At 38.0% G+C, this 17,543-nt stretch overlaps 1 protein-coding gene across 8 annotated transcripts in view; it reads left to right on the forward strand.

Moving 5' to 3' along the window:
* Window positions 1-17,543, forward strand: part of LOC310903724 (TLC domain-containing protein 4-B-like) — a 43,123-nt gene that overhangs the window by 18,913 nt on the left and 6,667 nt on the right. For all 8 annotated transcript variants that reach the window (XM_083847548.1, XM_083847541.1, XM_083847543.1 and 5 more), the window contains 5 exons: window positions 2,111-2,276; window positions 6,949-7,038; window positions 11,397-11,455; window positions 13,267-13,361; window positions 15,722-15,795. In XM_083847548.1, coding sequence (XP_083703674.1) covers window positions 2,122-2,276; window positions 6,949-7,038; window positions 11,397-11,455; window positions 13,267-13,361; window positions 15,722-15,795 — 473 coding nt within the window. In that variant the 5' untranslated portion in view covers window positions 2,111-2,121. The remainder of the gene's footprint in view (window positions 1-2,110; window positions 2,277-6,948; window positions 7,039-11,396; window positions 11,456-13,266; window positions 13,362-15,721; window positions 15,796-17,543) is intronic.

The following is a 17,543-nucleotide window of genomic DNA, read 5'->3' on the forward strand; positions in this document are numbered from 1 at the left end:
TTTATTCCTTCAAATTGAAAAGTTTTTAGAAAATGAGACTTTGAACCCTTGTCTCCAGTACTAAAAACTGCATTGCAGTGTATTTTGTGTCCTCTTGGCCAGTGGAGGCAAATGGAGAAGTATGGGGAGAACTCTATAAACATAATCGAGAGACTGCAGAACTTTCAGGATAGTATTTGAAATATATTTGGATACTTTCAGATGGTATTTGAAATTGAAAGTTTCAGGTAGACTAGCATTAAAACGTACAAAAGGCTGGTATGCTGCTAAACTAGAACAGGTCATCAGATAAACAACTGGAGTGAACCAAACTTCGTTGCAGTGCATTGCAGTGTGTGTACTTTCAAATCTTAATGTGGAGTAAAAGTGCTCTTCACAAACTGAATCTTTGCATCGTGCCCACTTACTGCCTTTTGGTTTGTGTTGCATAGTAGTCCCAGAGCTTGTAGGCAGGTTTTCTTCTGCATTGCTCTAAGCAGGAAGATGCACCCAGAGAGCACATCGAATGCAATCTAACAAGTGTGGGGTCCCTAGGACTGGATTAAAGCTGGGCTGAGGTACACTCCTGAAATCCATATGATATGGGTGTGGGTTTCACTCGAGAGATCTGCTTATGTCTGAGCTGCACTCTGCTCACACAGCTGTAGCTTTTATGGTAGGTGTTGCTCTGAGAATGTTTTAGGTAATTCACTTTTTTTTGAAAAAAGAGAAGGGGGGTATTTTGAGACAATTGAACCTTCTACTTCTAAAACTTTGAAGACAAAAGTGCATTCTTCCTTATTGTTTAGCTCCTATTTATAGATAGTACACATGTGTAAAGTTTTCAGTTTAAATGCAAAACGTTTCCATACACTCACTCACCAAGTACCCCACATGCCTACGCTATTGCACTTATTTTTTTTTAGAAGCTATTATTGTAAATAATGGACTTTTATTTCTGTCTCTCCCTGAAGCTCAAGTTTCTTTCTATCTGCAATGCAGATATAGTTTTAAAACTCTAATACACATTCCCGTGTTGTATAATGCATGTGAACTGAATGTGGACATAAGTGTACTGTATTATTGTATCAGTTTTTGCTACCACTAATTGTTGTAATAGCATCAAATTATGCTAGCCTCTAAGTCTTCATTCTATTTTTAGATGTTTTCTTCAGAAAAAAAATCAAAGGAGTGACAGTAGTTATATTGTTATTTAACTAAAATTATTATTTTAGAGCAAACCATTTGTTTGTGGCTTTCTTCCCCTTTTCTGTTCAACTTAATAGAAATTGACTTTTTATGAGTTTGTGACCTTTGTCAGTCATGGAATATAAAACACTTCTCCACACCATCAAACCAGAGATATATGTCAGAAGTTTGTGACTTCTGGGAAAATACCATGTTGCCTTGCAAAGTACTGGAGGCTTCTGAGAAATGACTTCAAGTATTTACAGACTGTTATTTGTGTTTGGAATTGTTCAGCTATTGATTTAGGCCTCATAAAGTAGCTAAACAATACAGATCTGAAAAATGCATTAGCCCTGATGATAGGAAGCTTTTCAGTGTGCTCAGAAATTGCACAAAGTTTAGCTTTCCGTATAAAGAAAAAAGCTCAAATGCCATGATATGGCAAGGAGAAGCCCTCAGCTGTGAACAAAAGTGTAGTGAGAGCTCCTGTCCCTATAAAGTACAAAAACAAAGCTGCAGTGAGGTTAGTACTTCCTGAAGCCTTCTCAGCTGACCTAGAAATCTCTCTACTATGCTTATGTGATTTCATTGTTGCTTTCAAAATCCTGTTGATAGCCGTCAATCTGTTAAGAGTGAGATGGGTTTTAACTTCGGAGCTTCTTGGGACAGGAGCAGAGGCTACTGAGCCAGCATTGTTCAGGGCAGGGAGGATCCAGTAGCAGAAACTGGGAAGCTCGAGTTGGATGCATACCATACAAAGATAAACAAAAATCCACAACACCACAACTTCTACAGTAAAAAAAAAAAAAAAAGTTTGGGGATACTTCTATATTTTTAGTGAATAGTATTTCTGTTGGTAAGTTAGCTGTCAGTAACACACTGTGCCTGATTAAAACAGTTAAACGGACAATGGACTGAAATTACCTGATGCTTCTCTTTGCAGGCTGAAGAACAATGGCTTCCTTCAGCAACCTGACTATTGGTATTGCTCTTGCCAGTTTTACCACGTTTCAGCTCCTGTTCCACGTTTTAAGTTCTTGGCTATCAACACAGATAACACCTGGTTTTAACAATCTCAGCCAAAAAAGGAAGATCGAATGGAATTCAAGGTAAAGTGTTCAAAACAAACTACAGCTAATGAACTATCTGCTCTTTTCAACATTTGAACCACTGTGTGTTTATATGTCTAAAACTGCTCATAATGTCATTTAGTTAAATGTGCTCAATGATCAGCGGGACAGTTCTACACACATGACAAGTTCTGCTGGTAAAATGCTGAGGCCCCTGCTTAGGCACAGAGCATTAACACTTGTATGATAAACGCTTCTTTAGACAGTGATACACAAATGACAAAATAAGTTTAAAAAAGAAAACAGTGACCGCTGACAGATATTAAGCTAATGTGGATTAATTTTAAATGGTTTCTCTCTGATGCTTCTAGTTAGAGAAGTACAGAATTCCTTTTCCCCAAACATAAATGAAAATTAAATATGTTTCAATTTATTCTGTGATCTAAATGCAAGTTGCTCTCTGTTCTCCCAGAGCTACTACTACAACCTGCTTTCGGTAAGTTAGGGTTCTCAAAGAAATTTGCTGAGTCATCAGTGTAGTATTGCGGTGAGGCAGCGTTATGCTATAGTTACAGGACAGCTACGTGGGTATTTTGGTGGGGAGGGGGACTGCGAGAAGAGGAGGAGGACATTACGAGACACTGGGTAAGTGTTTGGAAAGGAGTTGTGGAAACTTGCTCTAAAACCCTTCCCCATTCCCTTTGTGTTTCTTCAGTCCTGTCACTGGGGTATATCCTGGTGTATTACACTTGTCCTTCAGACACAGCGCTGGTAGCAGCTTGTTCAGTCCTGTGAATCTTTTCGGGATGGGTGCTTTCCTCACTTTTAAACCATAGAGGAAGTATAGGGTAGTAATTGCAAACAGGTCGCTGAGGTTGTGTTTGCAATACGCTACTCTGAAAGGTTATACATATATAGTACACAAGCTTCTACAGTTGAAAGGAATTGATATAGTATAACTTCATGCTTGAGTAGCCTATTATAATGTTCATATGTTTTTCAGGTGTTTCTCAATTTCTGAGCTCAAAATTTTGTATTGCACTGCTGTAACTGCATTCAAAATGCATTAGTCTTGTACTCTTCCTCCCCTGTGCCATTCAGAGGCATTATCAGGTAGATACTTTTAAAGTTACTTCCACTGGTCTATGAAGCATTAGTAACTCAAGTAGTCTTGTCCTTCCATTTGGCAAATGTCCACTTGCAGTGCTTTCAGAGGCACCATCTTAATTTCAGTTCGATCTTTGAATAATTGTTTATCTGCTAGAACATCTCTTTTAGGTTGCCAGTTCATGATATCAGTGCAAGCTTAGGTTAATCTCTGTGTTCAAAATCAATAATAAAGGTTGACAAGGAAACTAAACTAAACTTTTATCATGTTGGAGCTGAACCTTTGTCGCAAAGCCACATCAAGTGACCCTTGAATTGCATAATAGGGTTTCTGAGGACATATCCCATGCCTGGTAGCACGATGCTAAGTTGCAGTGCTTTGCATAACAACATACAAATTGTTTCACAGATCACAAGTCTGCTGGAAATAAGCTGTTCTGTAATCTCTGGGCTACTTTGCAGTAAGGTGTTTAACTACTCAAGTTGGTAAAGCACCTTGGGCTGTACCCTTTTTTACTTCTTTCTGCAATTTTGCTTGGAATTTGTAGCAGGATGTAGATGTTAGCACAGAGATGAGTCATGGTCCAGAGCCACACTGAGTTCTGGAGTTAGAAGGCATGAAACGCAGAGCATGGTTCATCAGCAGCTTGTTGATTTTATACCTGAGGAGGGTATGAAGTGAAACAACAGCTAATGGTGCTTGTGTTTCTATAAGAGATGGACTGTTAACTCTGCTAACCAAATGTGGTGTTTTGTCAAACTGCTTCATCACTCCAGCGTTTCACTTAAATCAGAAGATGCCCCTAGGGGTATTCTGTGTATTCACAGAATATAGATGGATGCGTATGTATTCTGTATATAGCTATGCAGGTGGAGAAAGTTAACTATCTCCTGTTAAAATCAGCTAACCAAAGGTTAGCTTAACTGATTTAAAAGTAGGTGTTTGCTCTTTTGTCTTACACTGAACTGATGTAGGGAGCGCTCACACAAATGGTTCTGTTGGCAGTCCTGAAGGAAACTGGCACAGAGGATGGTTCTGCATTTTTATCAGCTCAGCTGGGTCTGGAGCAGGGCATCTGTCTGAAATGAGCTGTAGCATTGAAAATATATTGTTAGTTTGGAGGGTTTTTTTGAATTAAGCATTTGAACTGCAGCTCTGGTTTATATTTTCCATGCTGTGGATTTGTTCATTCTGCCCTTCCAAGAATTAAGAGCCAATAAGTAACTGAGTATGGGATCTTAAGTATGCAGATTCTCAAACAGAGTTAGAAGTTATAGTTTGACACAGATGTAGTATAACTTTCTTGTTTGTTGAGCATAAATTCCTGTCACCCCTTCTACAATACTTATTTGTATTGCTATTATGCAGTTGTAAAAATATGTATATTCGGTAGTAAAGGAATAAGCATACAACTTACCAGTGTAACTTTTTTTTTCCTTTTCAGTTTAATGAGGAGTTAAAGGATGCAAGCTTTGACAGTAATTTCAAGGAGATGTACTGAGCTTGATAGCTTGACCTAGATTCCATGTTAGAATGGAGTGTTGCACTGTTTCCCTTCTGTCTCTTCTGTGGAGAAACTTCAAAGTGCAAAGTTAAGGAGGAAATCTGCTTTCTTCTTTTTTCTTCCTTCCTTCCTTTCTTTCTCTCTCTTTCTTTCTCTCTCTCTCTCTCTCTTTTTTTTTTTTCCTCTTTAAGTGCTGTGTTTGTGTATGGGTTGTAAGCTTATCCAAACTAAGGTTTGAATAAACAGCCACTCCTAAGACAAACTGCAACTGCAAACTAATAAACTATCTGCTAGGGCAAATTTTACTTCTTTCAGCATTTCCTCTCCTAAAGTTCAAAAACCTCGGGTATTTCTTAAATACTAATCTTATATGCCATGCTTTGTTAAAGCAAAGGATATGTTAAACAAGGATACAAAGTTCCTAGCCTTTTTTAATTCTGTGTTGCAAGAGTTGACATTTTAATTATACTATTAATTATCATTAAGGTTCTGATAACATAATTTTCTTTCTTCGGGGGAAAAGAAAAGAAAAAATCCTGTGCTATAATGGTTAGTAAATGTTTTCATCCAGCATGCTACACGTGGATATTCATATTGTATTAATCTCCATTCAGTTTTTGGAACACTTCTGAAAAAGCTGCTGAAAATAGCGTGATACACTCTTTAAGCAAATTGTAAATGCAGACTTCTTTCATGAAAAGTGATAGAATCTTCTAATGCCAGGAGAAGATAATACACCCCCTGGAAACAGACTAAGGGTTATAAACCCTTCTTTCTTTGGAAAGTCTTCTACGGGAATTGAGGTGTTTTTTATATCTTGCGTGGTAGTGTCGAGACTCTGGAGAGTGATTTACGCACATTTAAACTATGAATAGCTTCAAAATACATTTATTCAGTACGTACAAAGACAAGACTAGTAACTAACAGCAGCTGTACGTTTGTGTGTACGTATTGCTGTGAATGTGGTGTGAAGGCGTTTCTGATCGCTCAGCCCTAACTCAGAGTTCTCATCTTTCAAAGACCATCCATCATTCAGTAAAAATACTTCTGCGCTTCATTTTTTCTTCCTAGTCACGCTTAGAAAGCGGGAAAGCAGTCTGTAGCTGCACACTTAAGTGCAGCTTATAGCAGTGTTCAACCCCGGGCCAGAGGAACGAGGCTACTGTGCTGGACCAGCGCCCACCGCATTGTTCTGCCTTCCAAGAATACATTGGGGCTGCACAGGGGCGGCATGGCCCTGGCCCTGTGCCGGCAGGAGCCCTCCTGTGCCCTAGGACAGGCAGTTCTCCAGGCGTGTTGGCCTTCGGTGTTTATCTGCGTTACACCTGCAGCCTGTATGCTCAATGCTGATGTCTTTGGACATGGGTATTTAGTACTAGAGCATGGGGCAGGCAACCCTGACTACTGCAATTCTGTGTAAGAGAAGACGAGTGTAAAACAGCGCAAGGAAGGCTGCAAGCTGCTGGCTGTAAGAACCTGCAGCTGTTACACATCACATGTGCAGCTATAGCTTGTGGTTACATGAGTTTTCTCTTGGAGGGCCGGAGTCTACTTCAAGTGCTCTGGCAATTCTTTCTGAAACTTTCATTGATAGGACTTTTAATTTAATGCCCCTCTTTCCAAAATGTGGTCTCAGGAGATGTGTGTTGGGCCATCTGTTAACTTAGTGCCAGGACGGAGAAGCCAGCTGCTGTGGCACTCATGGGCCAATCTGAATATAAAATGCAAGGTGCTTTCCTCTAGTTTTTCCAGCAAGTGGTGCAATGCACTAAGTATTTATTTGAGAACTGGATGTCATATTGTCTGTAAGGACTCATTAATATATGGGATAATCAGGGGGAAAAAATGTAGATCTCAGTTACTGTACTTTAAGACCCCACTTTCTGTTCAACACATCCCTTCCTTTGTCATCCCCCCCCTTTATTTAATAGATATTTTCTGCTTTTTGACTGTCTTTCCCACCTGACATCAAATGAGTCGTTGGTAGTAGCATAAAGAAGAGATGCAATTGAGCATGACTTTGGATGTATCCTACATGAAGTACAGTATGGGAAGTTGTGAATGGCAGTATCTCCTTGTGACTGTGATCTCTTTTTCAGGACAGTGTCCACATTCCATGCCTTGGTGGTTGGTGGGTTTTGTCTGTATATTTTGTTGTACGATGACGCTGTTAACGCTGACCATCTCTGGTAAGACATTTTACATATATGTTGCACTTATGCAATAAAATAACGACTGAGAATGGAAAACAGTTTTGGTGTTTATTAATTACTGAAATAATTGCTTTATTTTCTGTTAAAATACGCAGTTGTGATGCGTCCGTTTTTGTCTGTACTACATGATAATTCCAAATTACTTGTCAGTGCTAATCCCTTAGTTTATTGTCTTTATTGTTTCTATGCCACTTCACAGAGAGGCAATTGATTTGGAATAGCAAATTGCATTACTAATCCATGAAACTGAGTGTGTAAGTGTAAGCTGACAAGACTGAAACTATGCTGTTTAGTATAATCATTTTAAAGCAAAATTGAAATGCTGTTGATAGTCTTGGAAAAAAAAAGACGCTGGTGGGGCCTACTATATATTTTAAAATATATGTAGAAAGTGATGAGTTAAGATGTTTGTATTTCAGCCTCTCAAAAAGCTTCTACCAATATTTGTTTAAGAAAAAGAAGATGAAAATAATGCTATTTTCACAAGGAGTTGGATTGTTTAATAAATTTCTAACATTTTCTCTAGTTATAAAATACTCTATTTTCAGCTTAATCTTTTAGTGATTTCTAGTTATATTGAGTTACATTGTTTTTTTTCTTCATGCTTATTTTTGAGGGGGGGGGGGATATAAGATGCCTCTTGTGTTAGTTAATTATAGATTGCAGTTGGTATTTTGACATCTCACTCTACCCTCTGAAAACTCTTGCCCCCTGGAAGGAAGAGGCCGTATTTTTCCTGAAGAGTGATTACCTACTTTAAGTTTAATTTTATATGTCTGTCAGAGGCTGCTGTTTTTAACTTTGTCAAAGGACTGTATTATGAGTCAGTTTAAACTTAGATAAATGTAACATCTGATGCTTGTTCTGCTCTTTTGATATTGTAAACTAATGGAAATGCAGTGTGGACTAGACAGAATTGGATACTTGAAGCTACGAATTCTGATCATATCTCTGCCACTGACTTGTTATGTGGCTTTCATAAATGCAGCACTAATTCATAACACAAATTTAATAACATTGGCCTCTCACGTATGTAGTGAAACAGGATTAAATTGCTGGCTGTCTTGGATTTTTTTCTTTATATACTAGTATCTTTAGAGAAACCAAATACACTGAATATCTTATGAGATCTGTTAACCATGATGAAAAGGAGGCTGTTATAACTTGCTCAGTGTATGTGTTGTGGTAAGCTTTATCAGATACAAGCTTTTATCATGGTTTGTTTGAGTAGACTTTGTTCTAAGCAGTACAAAAGAAATCATGAATGGCAGAAACGAAAACCACTTTGTGACGATAAAGTCTTCATACTTACTAAATTATGCTGGTATAAATCCAGTAAAAAATCAAATTAAATAGAAAACTAACTTTTTTTTTTTCATTTCAAGCTTTTTTTTTTTCAAAGTTTGAGAAAAGTTATGTTAGATATTTTTGTATTCTGATCTGAAAGCTTATTGTTTATGGAGTAAACTCTAGTTTTTGAGTAAATGCCCAGGAATCCTTGATGCAGCTCACTTGCACTCATGTAGCCTGAGAACATTACTCAGGTGCTCCAACGTTAGACTGCTGGGAAGGTTTTGATATGGGCACTCTTTCCCTGTAGCTATTGCCACCATCTTTGTGCAGTCGTTGACTGTATGACCATGTCCAGTTATTCTCTGCAGGGCTTATATCTATCTCTACCTATAATGGAAAATCACAGGTTCTGAGTCTCAACCTGTCAGCCCAACTTCAGAGCTCATATGAAGCTTAAATGTATGCTGCTGATGTAGGTCTGGAAAAGGATCAGGACTCCTGCTAAGGCTTTGGGTGCAATGCAGAGAGCACGTGCTATTGCTCTGAGGTAATGCCTGAAACTAGATACTGTAGATCCTAACAAAGGATAATAAAGACTAGAGCATCCATAAATTAGAGAGACTCATTAGCCTTGTGTATGCACACCTTTTTTGATGGTCTAGGACTTCCTGTAACACTTTGCCTTGTTTTCTGTATGTAACACAGAGTTGGTAACATAGGTGATGTAGAAATTGTTTTTGAGGTGATGGGAATAACATGGTAGAAAATGTGGAGGTGGCAGAGATTAGATAAGGAGAGGGAGACGGTGTAAATAAGTGAATTGAGTTGTAGCTTCACAAAAAGGCAGGCTTTTTCATGCAACTGTCCACTTTAAAATCATTAAACTTTGTGAGGTCTGATGTTCAATTAGCATTTTGTTTTTATCTAGCATGATCGTATTTGCAGAAAAGTTCGAAGAAAGTTGGTCATGTGGACTTTTGTTCATTATATCTGCCTGTGCATGTTCCTGTGTACTCATTTGTCATGCACACCTCCTTAGCAATCGCAAGCGAGAGAGCTCTTCTCTTCTTGTTCAGGTCACTCCCTGCTTGTCATTCCTGGCACTCGCATCAAAACTTGGCTGCAAACATCAAGGCTCATAAGCTCTGTTGCACTTCCCATTCAAACATATCAGGAATCCAGAAAATTTTAGACTAAATTCTGCATTTTCCATTAATTGAGATTAATCGGCAATCTGACATGGACTGACTTTTCTTGAAGGTATTGGAAGGTGACAAATGGGTAGTTCAGCAGTGTACGTTGTTGAGGTGATTTAGCAAGCCTAGAGAGGGCTTGTTGCAAGGTGAGCATTCTCACGGAAGGGCTGAAGGGAGGTGTCTCTTCCAGTTAAGTCTTGTTTACCAGTATCGGGGAACCAATTTCATACGCTCAGACCTTTGTGTCTTCTCTGGATAAGAAAATGAAGGATATTGAGTGCAGGCTCAATCTGGGTGATTGTGCTGAATTGATCTGGGTGTGCATGCAAGTTATGGCTTGGTGTTGCCACTGCTGCAGCTTGGAGTTCTAACAAAGGGCTGGAACTATTCAAACACTGCCTGAAGTTGTGAGAGCACATCTGTCTGTGCTCTGCATCTAGCTGTGACTTTCTGAAGAGTTACATCTGAAGAAGCACTTAGCCCACAGCCTACATGAAACCAGGTTTTGAAGCCTGTGAAAAATGCTCCTGTCTCAGATTGTAGTTAAGAGCGCCTGTTGTATGGCCTCTGTTAAGAGCTGGACACAGCTCCAGGCTCTCCTGGTAATGTTTCTCCTCAGCTTATGGCAAAATTCTGTTGTTGTGAGTCCTTCCATTTTCTTGTAAGCTACCCTCTCACTCAAGCAACCAATTAGTTGTAGACACCAAGAAAGACTTGAGATGTAGAGAAGAGATTGTAATACTACTGGAAGTCTCTCCCATTGTTTCATTCCGGTAGGATTAAGAAGTAATAGCTAAGTAATAGCATTTTACTGCTTTCTAGCTGGGCTGGAGTTTGTATTGAAGGTTGATTTAAACACATTTATCTTCCTTTTTTTTTTTTCCTTAAAAGGTTTGCAACAAAGATTGCTTTCATAGCCTGTCCTGGGCAGCCCACTTTCTATAAATCTGTAGATCTGTCCCTTGAAGCTCAATTCATACGTACACAAAACACATCTAGATTAGATACACAACTTAGTTTAATATATATATGTGTGCATATATGCATATCTTTATGGAGAGAAAAAGAGAATTGCTTACCAAACTCCTCAAAGTAGGAACGCATGGAGGACAATGGAAGAAAGAACAAAAAAGTTATTTACTGTGATGTGAATGCTTCCTCCCCTTGAGCAGTGTTCACAAGTTTGGGTTTGTTGAACATCCTAGAGGAACTGAAGTTGTATGTTTGCTACTAAGAGCTTTGCCTGCTGAACGTTTGGCACCAAAATGGAAGGTACAGGAGGTGGGAAACTACGCCAGAAACATTTCTGCTGGCAGGTTCCTTGGCTTCAAAGAGCAGGCACATAATTCCTTTCATGTCTCTTTATATTCTGTTTATTTCTATAAGCATCCATCCTCTTACAAATGTGAAAAGCATCAGCTGAGCGAGTTATTTTTGTCATCCGCAACAAAGTTTTAATACTGGCAGAAGAACAAAAATGGAGATGTAGAGTGTCAGTTGAAGTGCTAAGAGACACTGCCTGGGCTGTATGCTTTTATTCACTTTGGCCGGAGAAGCCAGCTCAGGGTACTTGCTAGGTTCTAGTCTCCAGCAAGGCTATTGGAGTCTCTACCCCAAGGCCAGGGGTAGTCCCAATTAGGGTAGCTAGTAGATAGATGTCTTATATCTGGGTGAAAAAGGAATCCATTTTTGTGACGAGAATGATCTTTAGCCAAAAGTCATAATGTTTTACTGTGGGGCCAAATATTATGTGACCTGTTGGACGTAATGATGCTTGATATCCATATGTTCTCTGCAAATTAGCTTGTTATAAAGGCTGTAACTGCATTTTTGGTGTGTTTACAGGGGTGACCCTTCAATTGTGCAACTGAATATTGCTATTACCACAGGCTACCTCATTTCTGGTAATTATGCAATGTCTGTATAATGCACTTAACCTATATATTTATATTAAGTCACTATGCTGGAGATGTGATATGTATATAGCAATTTTAAAAGCCACAGCAGAAACTGTATTGTAATGGGGTTGTGGGTTGTGGTGAAATCACAGGATCTTGCCTGTGGATGTGCAAGATGGGAATGATGTCTCCCCAAGCCCTAAGGAAGTGCCATAGTGTGGCTTTGTGATAGTTTGATACATAGCCACCAACTCCAACTAATTTTTTGTACTTCAGCCAGTTCAGAAGGTGTTAAAGTGGTTGCCCTTCACTCGCTCAGAGTGCCTAGAACTTAGAGCACTTTTATTGTATGTTTCTTCTTATGACCTGCAAATACTGGCAGAGGAATTTTAATAACCCTTAATACAAGCTGAGGCAAATGATGTCGTAGGATCTCACCTGCCCACCTTCTAGTCTCATTTTAAGACAAAATTTAATTGTGTATAAAACTTCAAAATTTTAATTATTTCTTAATACTGCATTAACCCTTAGATATGTTAGAGTTCTTAATTGTTTACTGTCAACTAAAATTGTCATGGGAATTTTGTTACAAAATTACTTGGAACTTGAATTGTGTCTGGGGAATACTGACTTACCAAAGTGAAAACTTTGTAACTTGGACTATTTTCAGGGAAAACTGCGTACTTGGATGAAGCCTTTGATCAGAGGCTGGCCTGTACACTTGATTATCTTACACACTAGGTTTCTCACTGTAATGGAATTGATAATCTGGTAATCAGCACACTCTGTTAAAGTGTGGCTTTTTTTTAAGTCTCTGATTTGTCTGTGAAAGGAACTTCATCTTCTGTGTTTAAATTCATTGGTGTCTATTTCTGAATAATTACACACCAGAGTTTCATTATGAATTAATTAATGCCTTTGAACAGAGACCTGAACCTGGCCACTCATTCTCTTTTACTTCCTTACATAGTTAAATTATTAATAGGAAATGGAACAGCTGTATCAGATAATATAGAGTCCTGCCTGAGGACAGCCAATCTAAAAGAGATCAAGGCATTCACTGGAGTTAAGAAAAGCATAGGGGTAAGGTCTTTGATTTTGAACCTTGATCGCTAGTATTCCATTCAAAGTACCAAGTGTTTGTTTATTTGGAGAAAGTAGAGGCAGAAATTGCTTATTCCAGTTTAGAACAGAAAATCTTCTGAATTATGCCCAGGGCAAGAAAAACTTGGTTGTCAAAGCTTTCTTTACACCATTAGCTCAGGTCCACAATATCACTTTTGCAGTAATTGGAAAAGTCTGATTAAGATGAACATGCTTCTCGTTCCAAGTGTCTCTTGCAAAATATTTTGGTTAATGGTTCCCTGTTTGCTAATACAATTTTTTGATTCACAAGTTCCCCTGCATTTATTGTATGCATTTGTACATTGGCTATGCCCCTTCCCTCCCCACCCCCCTTATTTTTTTGGGGTCACTTCTTCCAAATTTGTGGATTCATAAGTGTGAAGTCTTGCTATGAGATTTTGGATCCACTTTTTCCTTCCAGAATATTTCAGCTAAAGGTATTGCTCCTGTACTTCCACTGATACAGAAAATAATTCATGGCAACTGTTGGAAGAACATTGTTGCTTAATGCTTTGTCAGAACTTTTACTACATAAAGGAAAGCCTTTGGGATAAAGGTGTTCTCTTCAGAGATAACTAATTACTGGTACCATATATTTGCATTCATACCTCTAAAAACTTAAAGAAACATTATTCTCAGTTAAAGGGTAGTATACTAACTTGTTCTTTAACATGATTCCTTTTTTCTTGTAGATTTGTTGCTTATTATTTACTACTGGAGGGCGATTGGTGACAAATTTTTTGTAATACATCACTTGGCGGCTCTGTATGCTTACTATTTTGTACTGGTGAGTACTGTATTTTCTAGCAACATAACAAGCAGATGAGATTGAAGACAATGCTTTTATGAATCTCATTTGCTTAATGTTTAAAAAAGTTCTTCACTGGTTGGTATATTACCTCTGAAAGGCATATTTATATTTTCAATTATCATTACTTTATAAATGGTTTTATCAGTCATTTGGAAGCTCTTCTCAGTTTTTGCTGTGGAGAGACTTAGAGAGGGGCTTTTACATGGTTACGGAAAGGGGTCTCAAATAAAACCACAAATCTGAACATTTATTTAGAAAATCAGAAGAAGATGGTTTCAATGGGTAATGTTCTGCTCGTTTCTGTATTTGTAAGGCCATAGGTCAGTGACCTCTAACTCTGGTCAGCTGGATGTGTTTTTTTCAGTGGGTTTTTCTTTTTATTTAAAAAGAAAAATAAAAAAAATGTTATTACACACAGTTTTGTCACCCAGACACAAACACTTTACTGTTATGGTAGGTAGGGTTCTGAAATGTATTCCACTTTGAGTTATTGAACAGCTGACATGTTAATATGTAATATTAGTACACTGACCTGAAAAATGTACTATTATATGAAGTTCATGAGTATCTGATAAAGGGACCATATCCACTGTTTAGTATAGGCTAACTTTAAATTTTGTTATAACTGAGATTTCTCATTACGTATTTTTTATAAAGATTGCTGTTGACTTTCTGGGACTTCTTTTTTAAACTTGCTTTGTTGGGGAAGCAGTTGATGATTATTAACTCTCTATATCCCTAAATATCTGTGGCGTACATTAATGAGAAGAGGGAAAGAGAAGGGTACTGTTCTAGGCTGAAGACTAACTTAGTTACTCTGCTGCTTTCCTGCTGGCATTTCTCAAAGATGCCTATGTGATTTGGTAGAAATCCCACCGAACTCCAGAGTAAGACTGCTGAATTTCTTCTGAAAAGCTCATTCAATAAATAAAGAAATGCTATAAAATACCATTTATATCACTTACAACACTTCTTTCCCTACCACTTCACGAATCCTACACTTACAGTATTAGAAATGCGTCAAGACATCAGATTACTGTCAGATTTTCCATGTAGCGGTTTAAAGGGAATGAAGTACACTGACAAGTAAATACTCTGTTTCTAGTTAAAAATAATAAGATCTGCTACTGTTATCGTGGATGAAACTGAATTAGAGCTGAATATTAGAGAAATGAAAATATCACTACCAGGGGTAGTCCCTAATGCAGAAAATTCAGTAGTTGTTTCTGGAGTTAATACTGTAGTGTTAGTATAAACTTTTTTTTAAAGTAGTTGTTATTTGTGTGTAACTCTGCCCTTGGATGTCTATGCCTTACTCTCATTCTGTTACTCGTATGTATCTTATTTAGAAAATTGCTCTTGCAGTTAGGACAGAATTTGATTATGAACACAGTTTTTCTGTTTGCTGTGGTGCTAACTTATGTGAAATGCCTGAAATAGTGGGTGGTAACCCCTTCAATGGGGGAAAAAGCAACGATGACATATGCTGTGGGTTGTTCAGTGGTATGGCTGAGGGGTTTTGTTTGTGTTTGTTTTTTAAATGTTTTTATCTCTCTACCTGCCAAGTAGTGCTTACCTAGTCATTATGCAATGAGATACTATTTCCAGCACATAGCCCAACCAAAAGATAAGACAGAAGATTCTGTACTTTGTCACTTGGAGGGAAGTGTTCAGTTGCAACGTGTATCAGTGTAAAAGTACCATGCTGTTATCCGGATACCAGCATAAAAAAAAAAAAAAAAAAGACATGCTCTTCTTCCAACCCAGGGGATATGGCAGGGACTACAACAGAACCGGTGGAATAGGTTTTCCCTGAGATGAGGGGAGAGAAGAATTAAGGGCTTTGTGTGCTCTTTCTGCTGCCAAATAAGAGCCAGCAATTCATCTTCATGTTGGCAAATCTCATTTCTAAAACAATGCAGGGATGTTTTTCTTCCATTTAGTGTTTCTGTTTGGGTTTGTTTAAACATGAGAAATCCAAAATATTTATAATCCTCTTGGGCAGTGCCGTTATAGTTATAACCTATGACAACTTGTGCCAGTCTTCTCTAGATAGCATTCTCTAGATTTCCTTTACCACTTATCTGTAAGTCTTTTAAAGATTTATTTAAAATAAAAAACTACTCTTTAAGATACCTGAAGGACAGTTGCATCTTCTGTAGAAAACTTAATTTTGAAATTTCAAGGAAGTTTGCCCCAGCTATCGAACTTGCTTACTGTCAGTTTTAATAAAGCAGTTGAGACATTTTATCACTGTGTATACTTGGAGGCTTTAATCAAGGTTTATCTGCTAGATTGTTGATTTTTCTGTGTCTGTTTTGTCTTTGCCTAACTAGAGCAAAGGTCTGTTGGCCTATTTTGGAAACTTCCGTCTGCTTGCAGAGTTCTCCACTCCGTTTGTCAATCAGCGGTAAGCAGTTGTGGAATTTTTTACACAGTTCTTAAAATTTTGTTCGGTATGGTTATTTCTCTCACTTAGAAAGATTTTTGTCGTTGAACATCTGCTAAAAGGGAACTTACACAACTAAGGATTACTACCTGGAAGTCCTTTTTGCTATGAAAACTTTTAGCTGCTATAGCTGCAAACAGTGTAACTGGTGTATTCGCTCTTGAGTTCCTTTTTAGAGTAGACCATCCTTCATATCAAATGCTAACTTTTCGTGAAGCTACAGAATGACAAAAATTCATAAATTCAATATTGTTTATTAGCGTGGGTGTTTAGTCAGTTATTATGGTAGAAGCCAGCGATTTCGGTAGGGTTTTTCTTCAATATTGTGGGTCAGGAAAAGAAGAGACATGGCTTCTTTTAAGCTTATTTTAGTGATACAATGAAGAGGAGAGTAAGAAAATGGGGCGGGAGGTGGGAGGGGGGGGAAGATGTCCTTGTAATCTGAAGGGAGTATTATCCTATAGATTTCTATATTGACACTCATGTCCCAGTCAGTGTTCTCCAAACTGTCTTATTAAGATAGATTTCATCTTGGAAGTGTTGAAGTGGTACCTATACAGCTGCTAACCTTTCAGATTAATTAAAAGCAATATGTTATAAAGTGCCTGTGGTGAGACCGTGTCCTTGAAAACCCACATTTACCGCTTTCTGAGAAAAATGGAAGTCTCTGTAGGAGATGATAAAGTCCATTGCACTAAGGGATGTCCTCTCATTAGTGCATGATTTTTTTTTCTTTGAATTTGAAGAGAACCAGATCCATAAGACAGCAAGTTGTGGATAATGATTTACATTATGTTTTTTGTTTGCATTCTTAGTGTTACCAAAAAAGACCCAATATTAACATATCAAATGATATTCTGATCCCAGAGCTGAAGTATTTTCCTTGTATTTTCTGTCTGTGTTGTTAGGGTTATCTAATTGGAGGTTGTCTCCATGCCAAACATTCAGATCTTTTTATGTTAGTGTCAGCATTTATGTAATTAATTGTGAACTGGGATGGGTAAAATGTTCATGATCACTGTGATTTACTGACTTCTATCTTTTTGAATTTGCTAGGGGGGGGAAATCACTAAGCAGATGTCCAGTTACCCTTTTCTCCAACAGTTACCTATATTGGCACATCGCTGTAGATTTTAAAAACCTTTTAAAATATCACTAGTGGCCTATTGGTGCAAATTATAGTAACAAGTAATAAGTTTGTATTTATCATTTTAAAAATAAATTTGCATTATAGTGTAATAACACGGTAGTCGTTGAAATGCATACTGCTTGTGAACTGGTTTACAGTTTGAATCAGAATTTTCTACATGTTATTGCTGTAATGTTCTCAATATCGTGCAGTTCTCAACTAGGGAAAAAAATGCAGCCAAGCAGAAGAATTTCATAAAATCATTCATGTTGGAAGAGACCTCTAAGGTCATCACCTCCTTTAACCTAGTACTGACAAGTCCACCACTAAACCATGCTTCTAAATTTTACACTTACGCATTTCTTGAAGACCTCCAGGGATGGTGACTCAACCACTTCCCTGGGCAGCCTGTTCTAATGCCACACAACCATTTCATTAAAGAAATTTCTCCTAATATCCAATCTAAACCTCCCCTGGCACAACTTCAGGCCATTTCCCCTCATCTTATCATTAGGTGCATGGGAGAAGAGCCTGATCCCCACCTTGCTACAGGTGCGATTTGCAAACAATAACTTAGAAA

This window comes from Anser anser (genome assembly GCF_964211835.1).
Source record: "Anser anser genome assembly, chromosome: 8".
NCBI classification, from domain to species: domain Eukaryota; kingdom Metazoa; phylum Chordata; class Aves; order Anseriformes; family Anatidae; genus Anser; species Anser anser.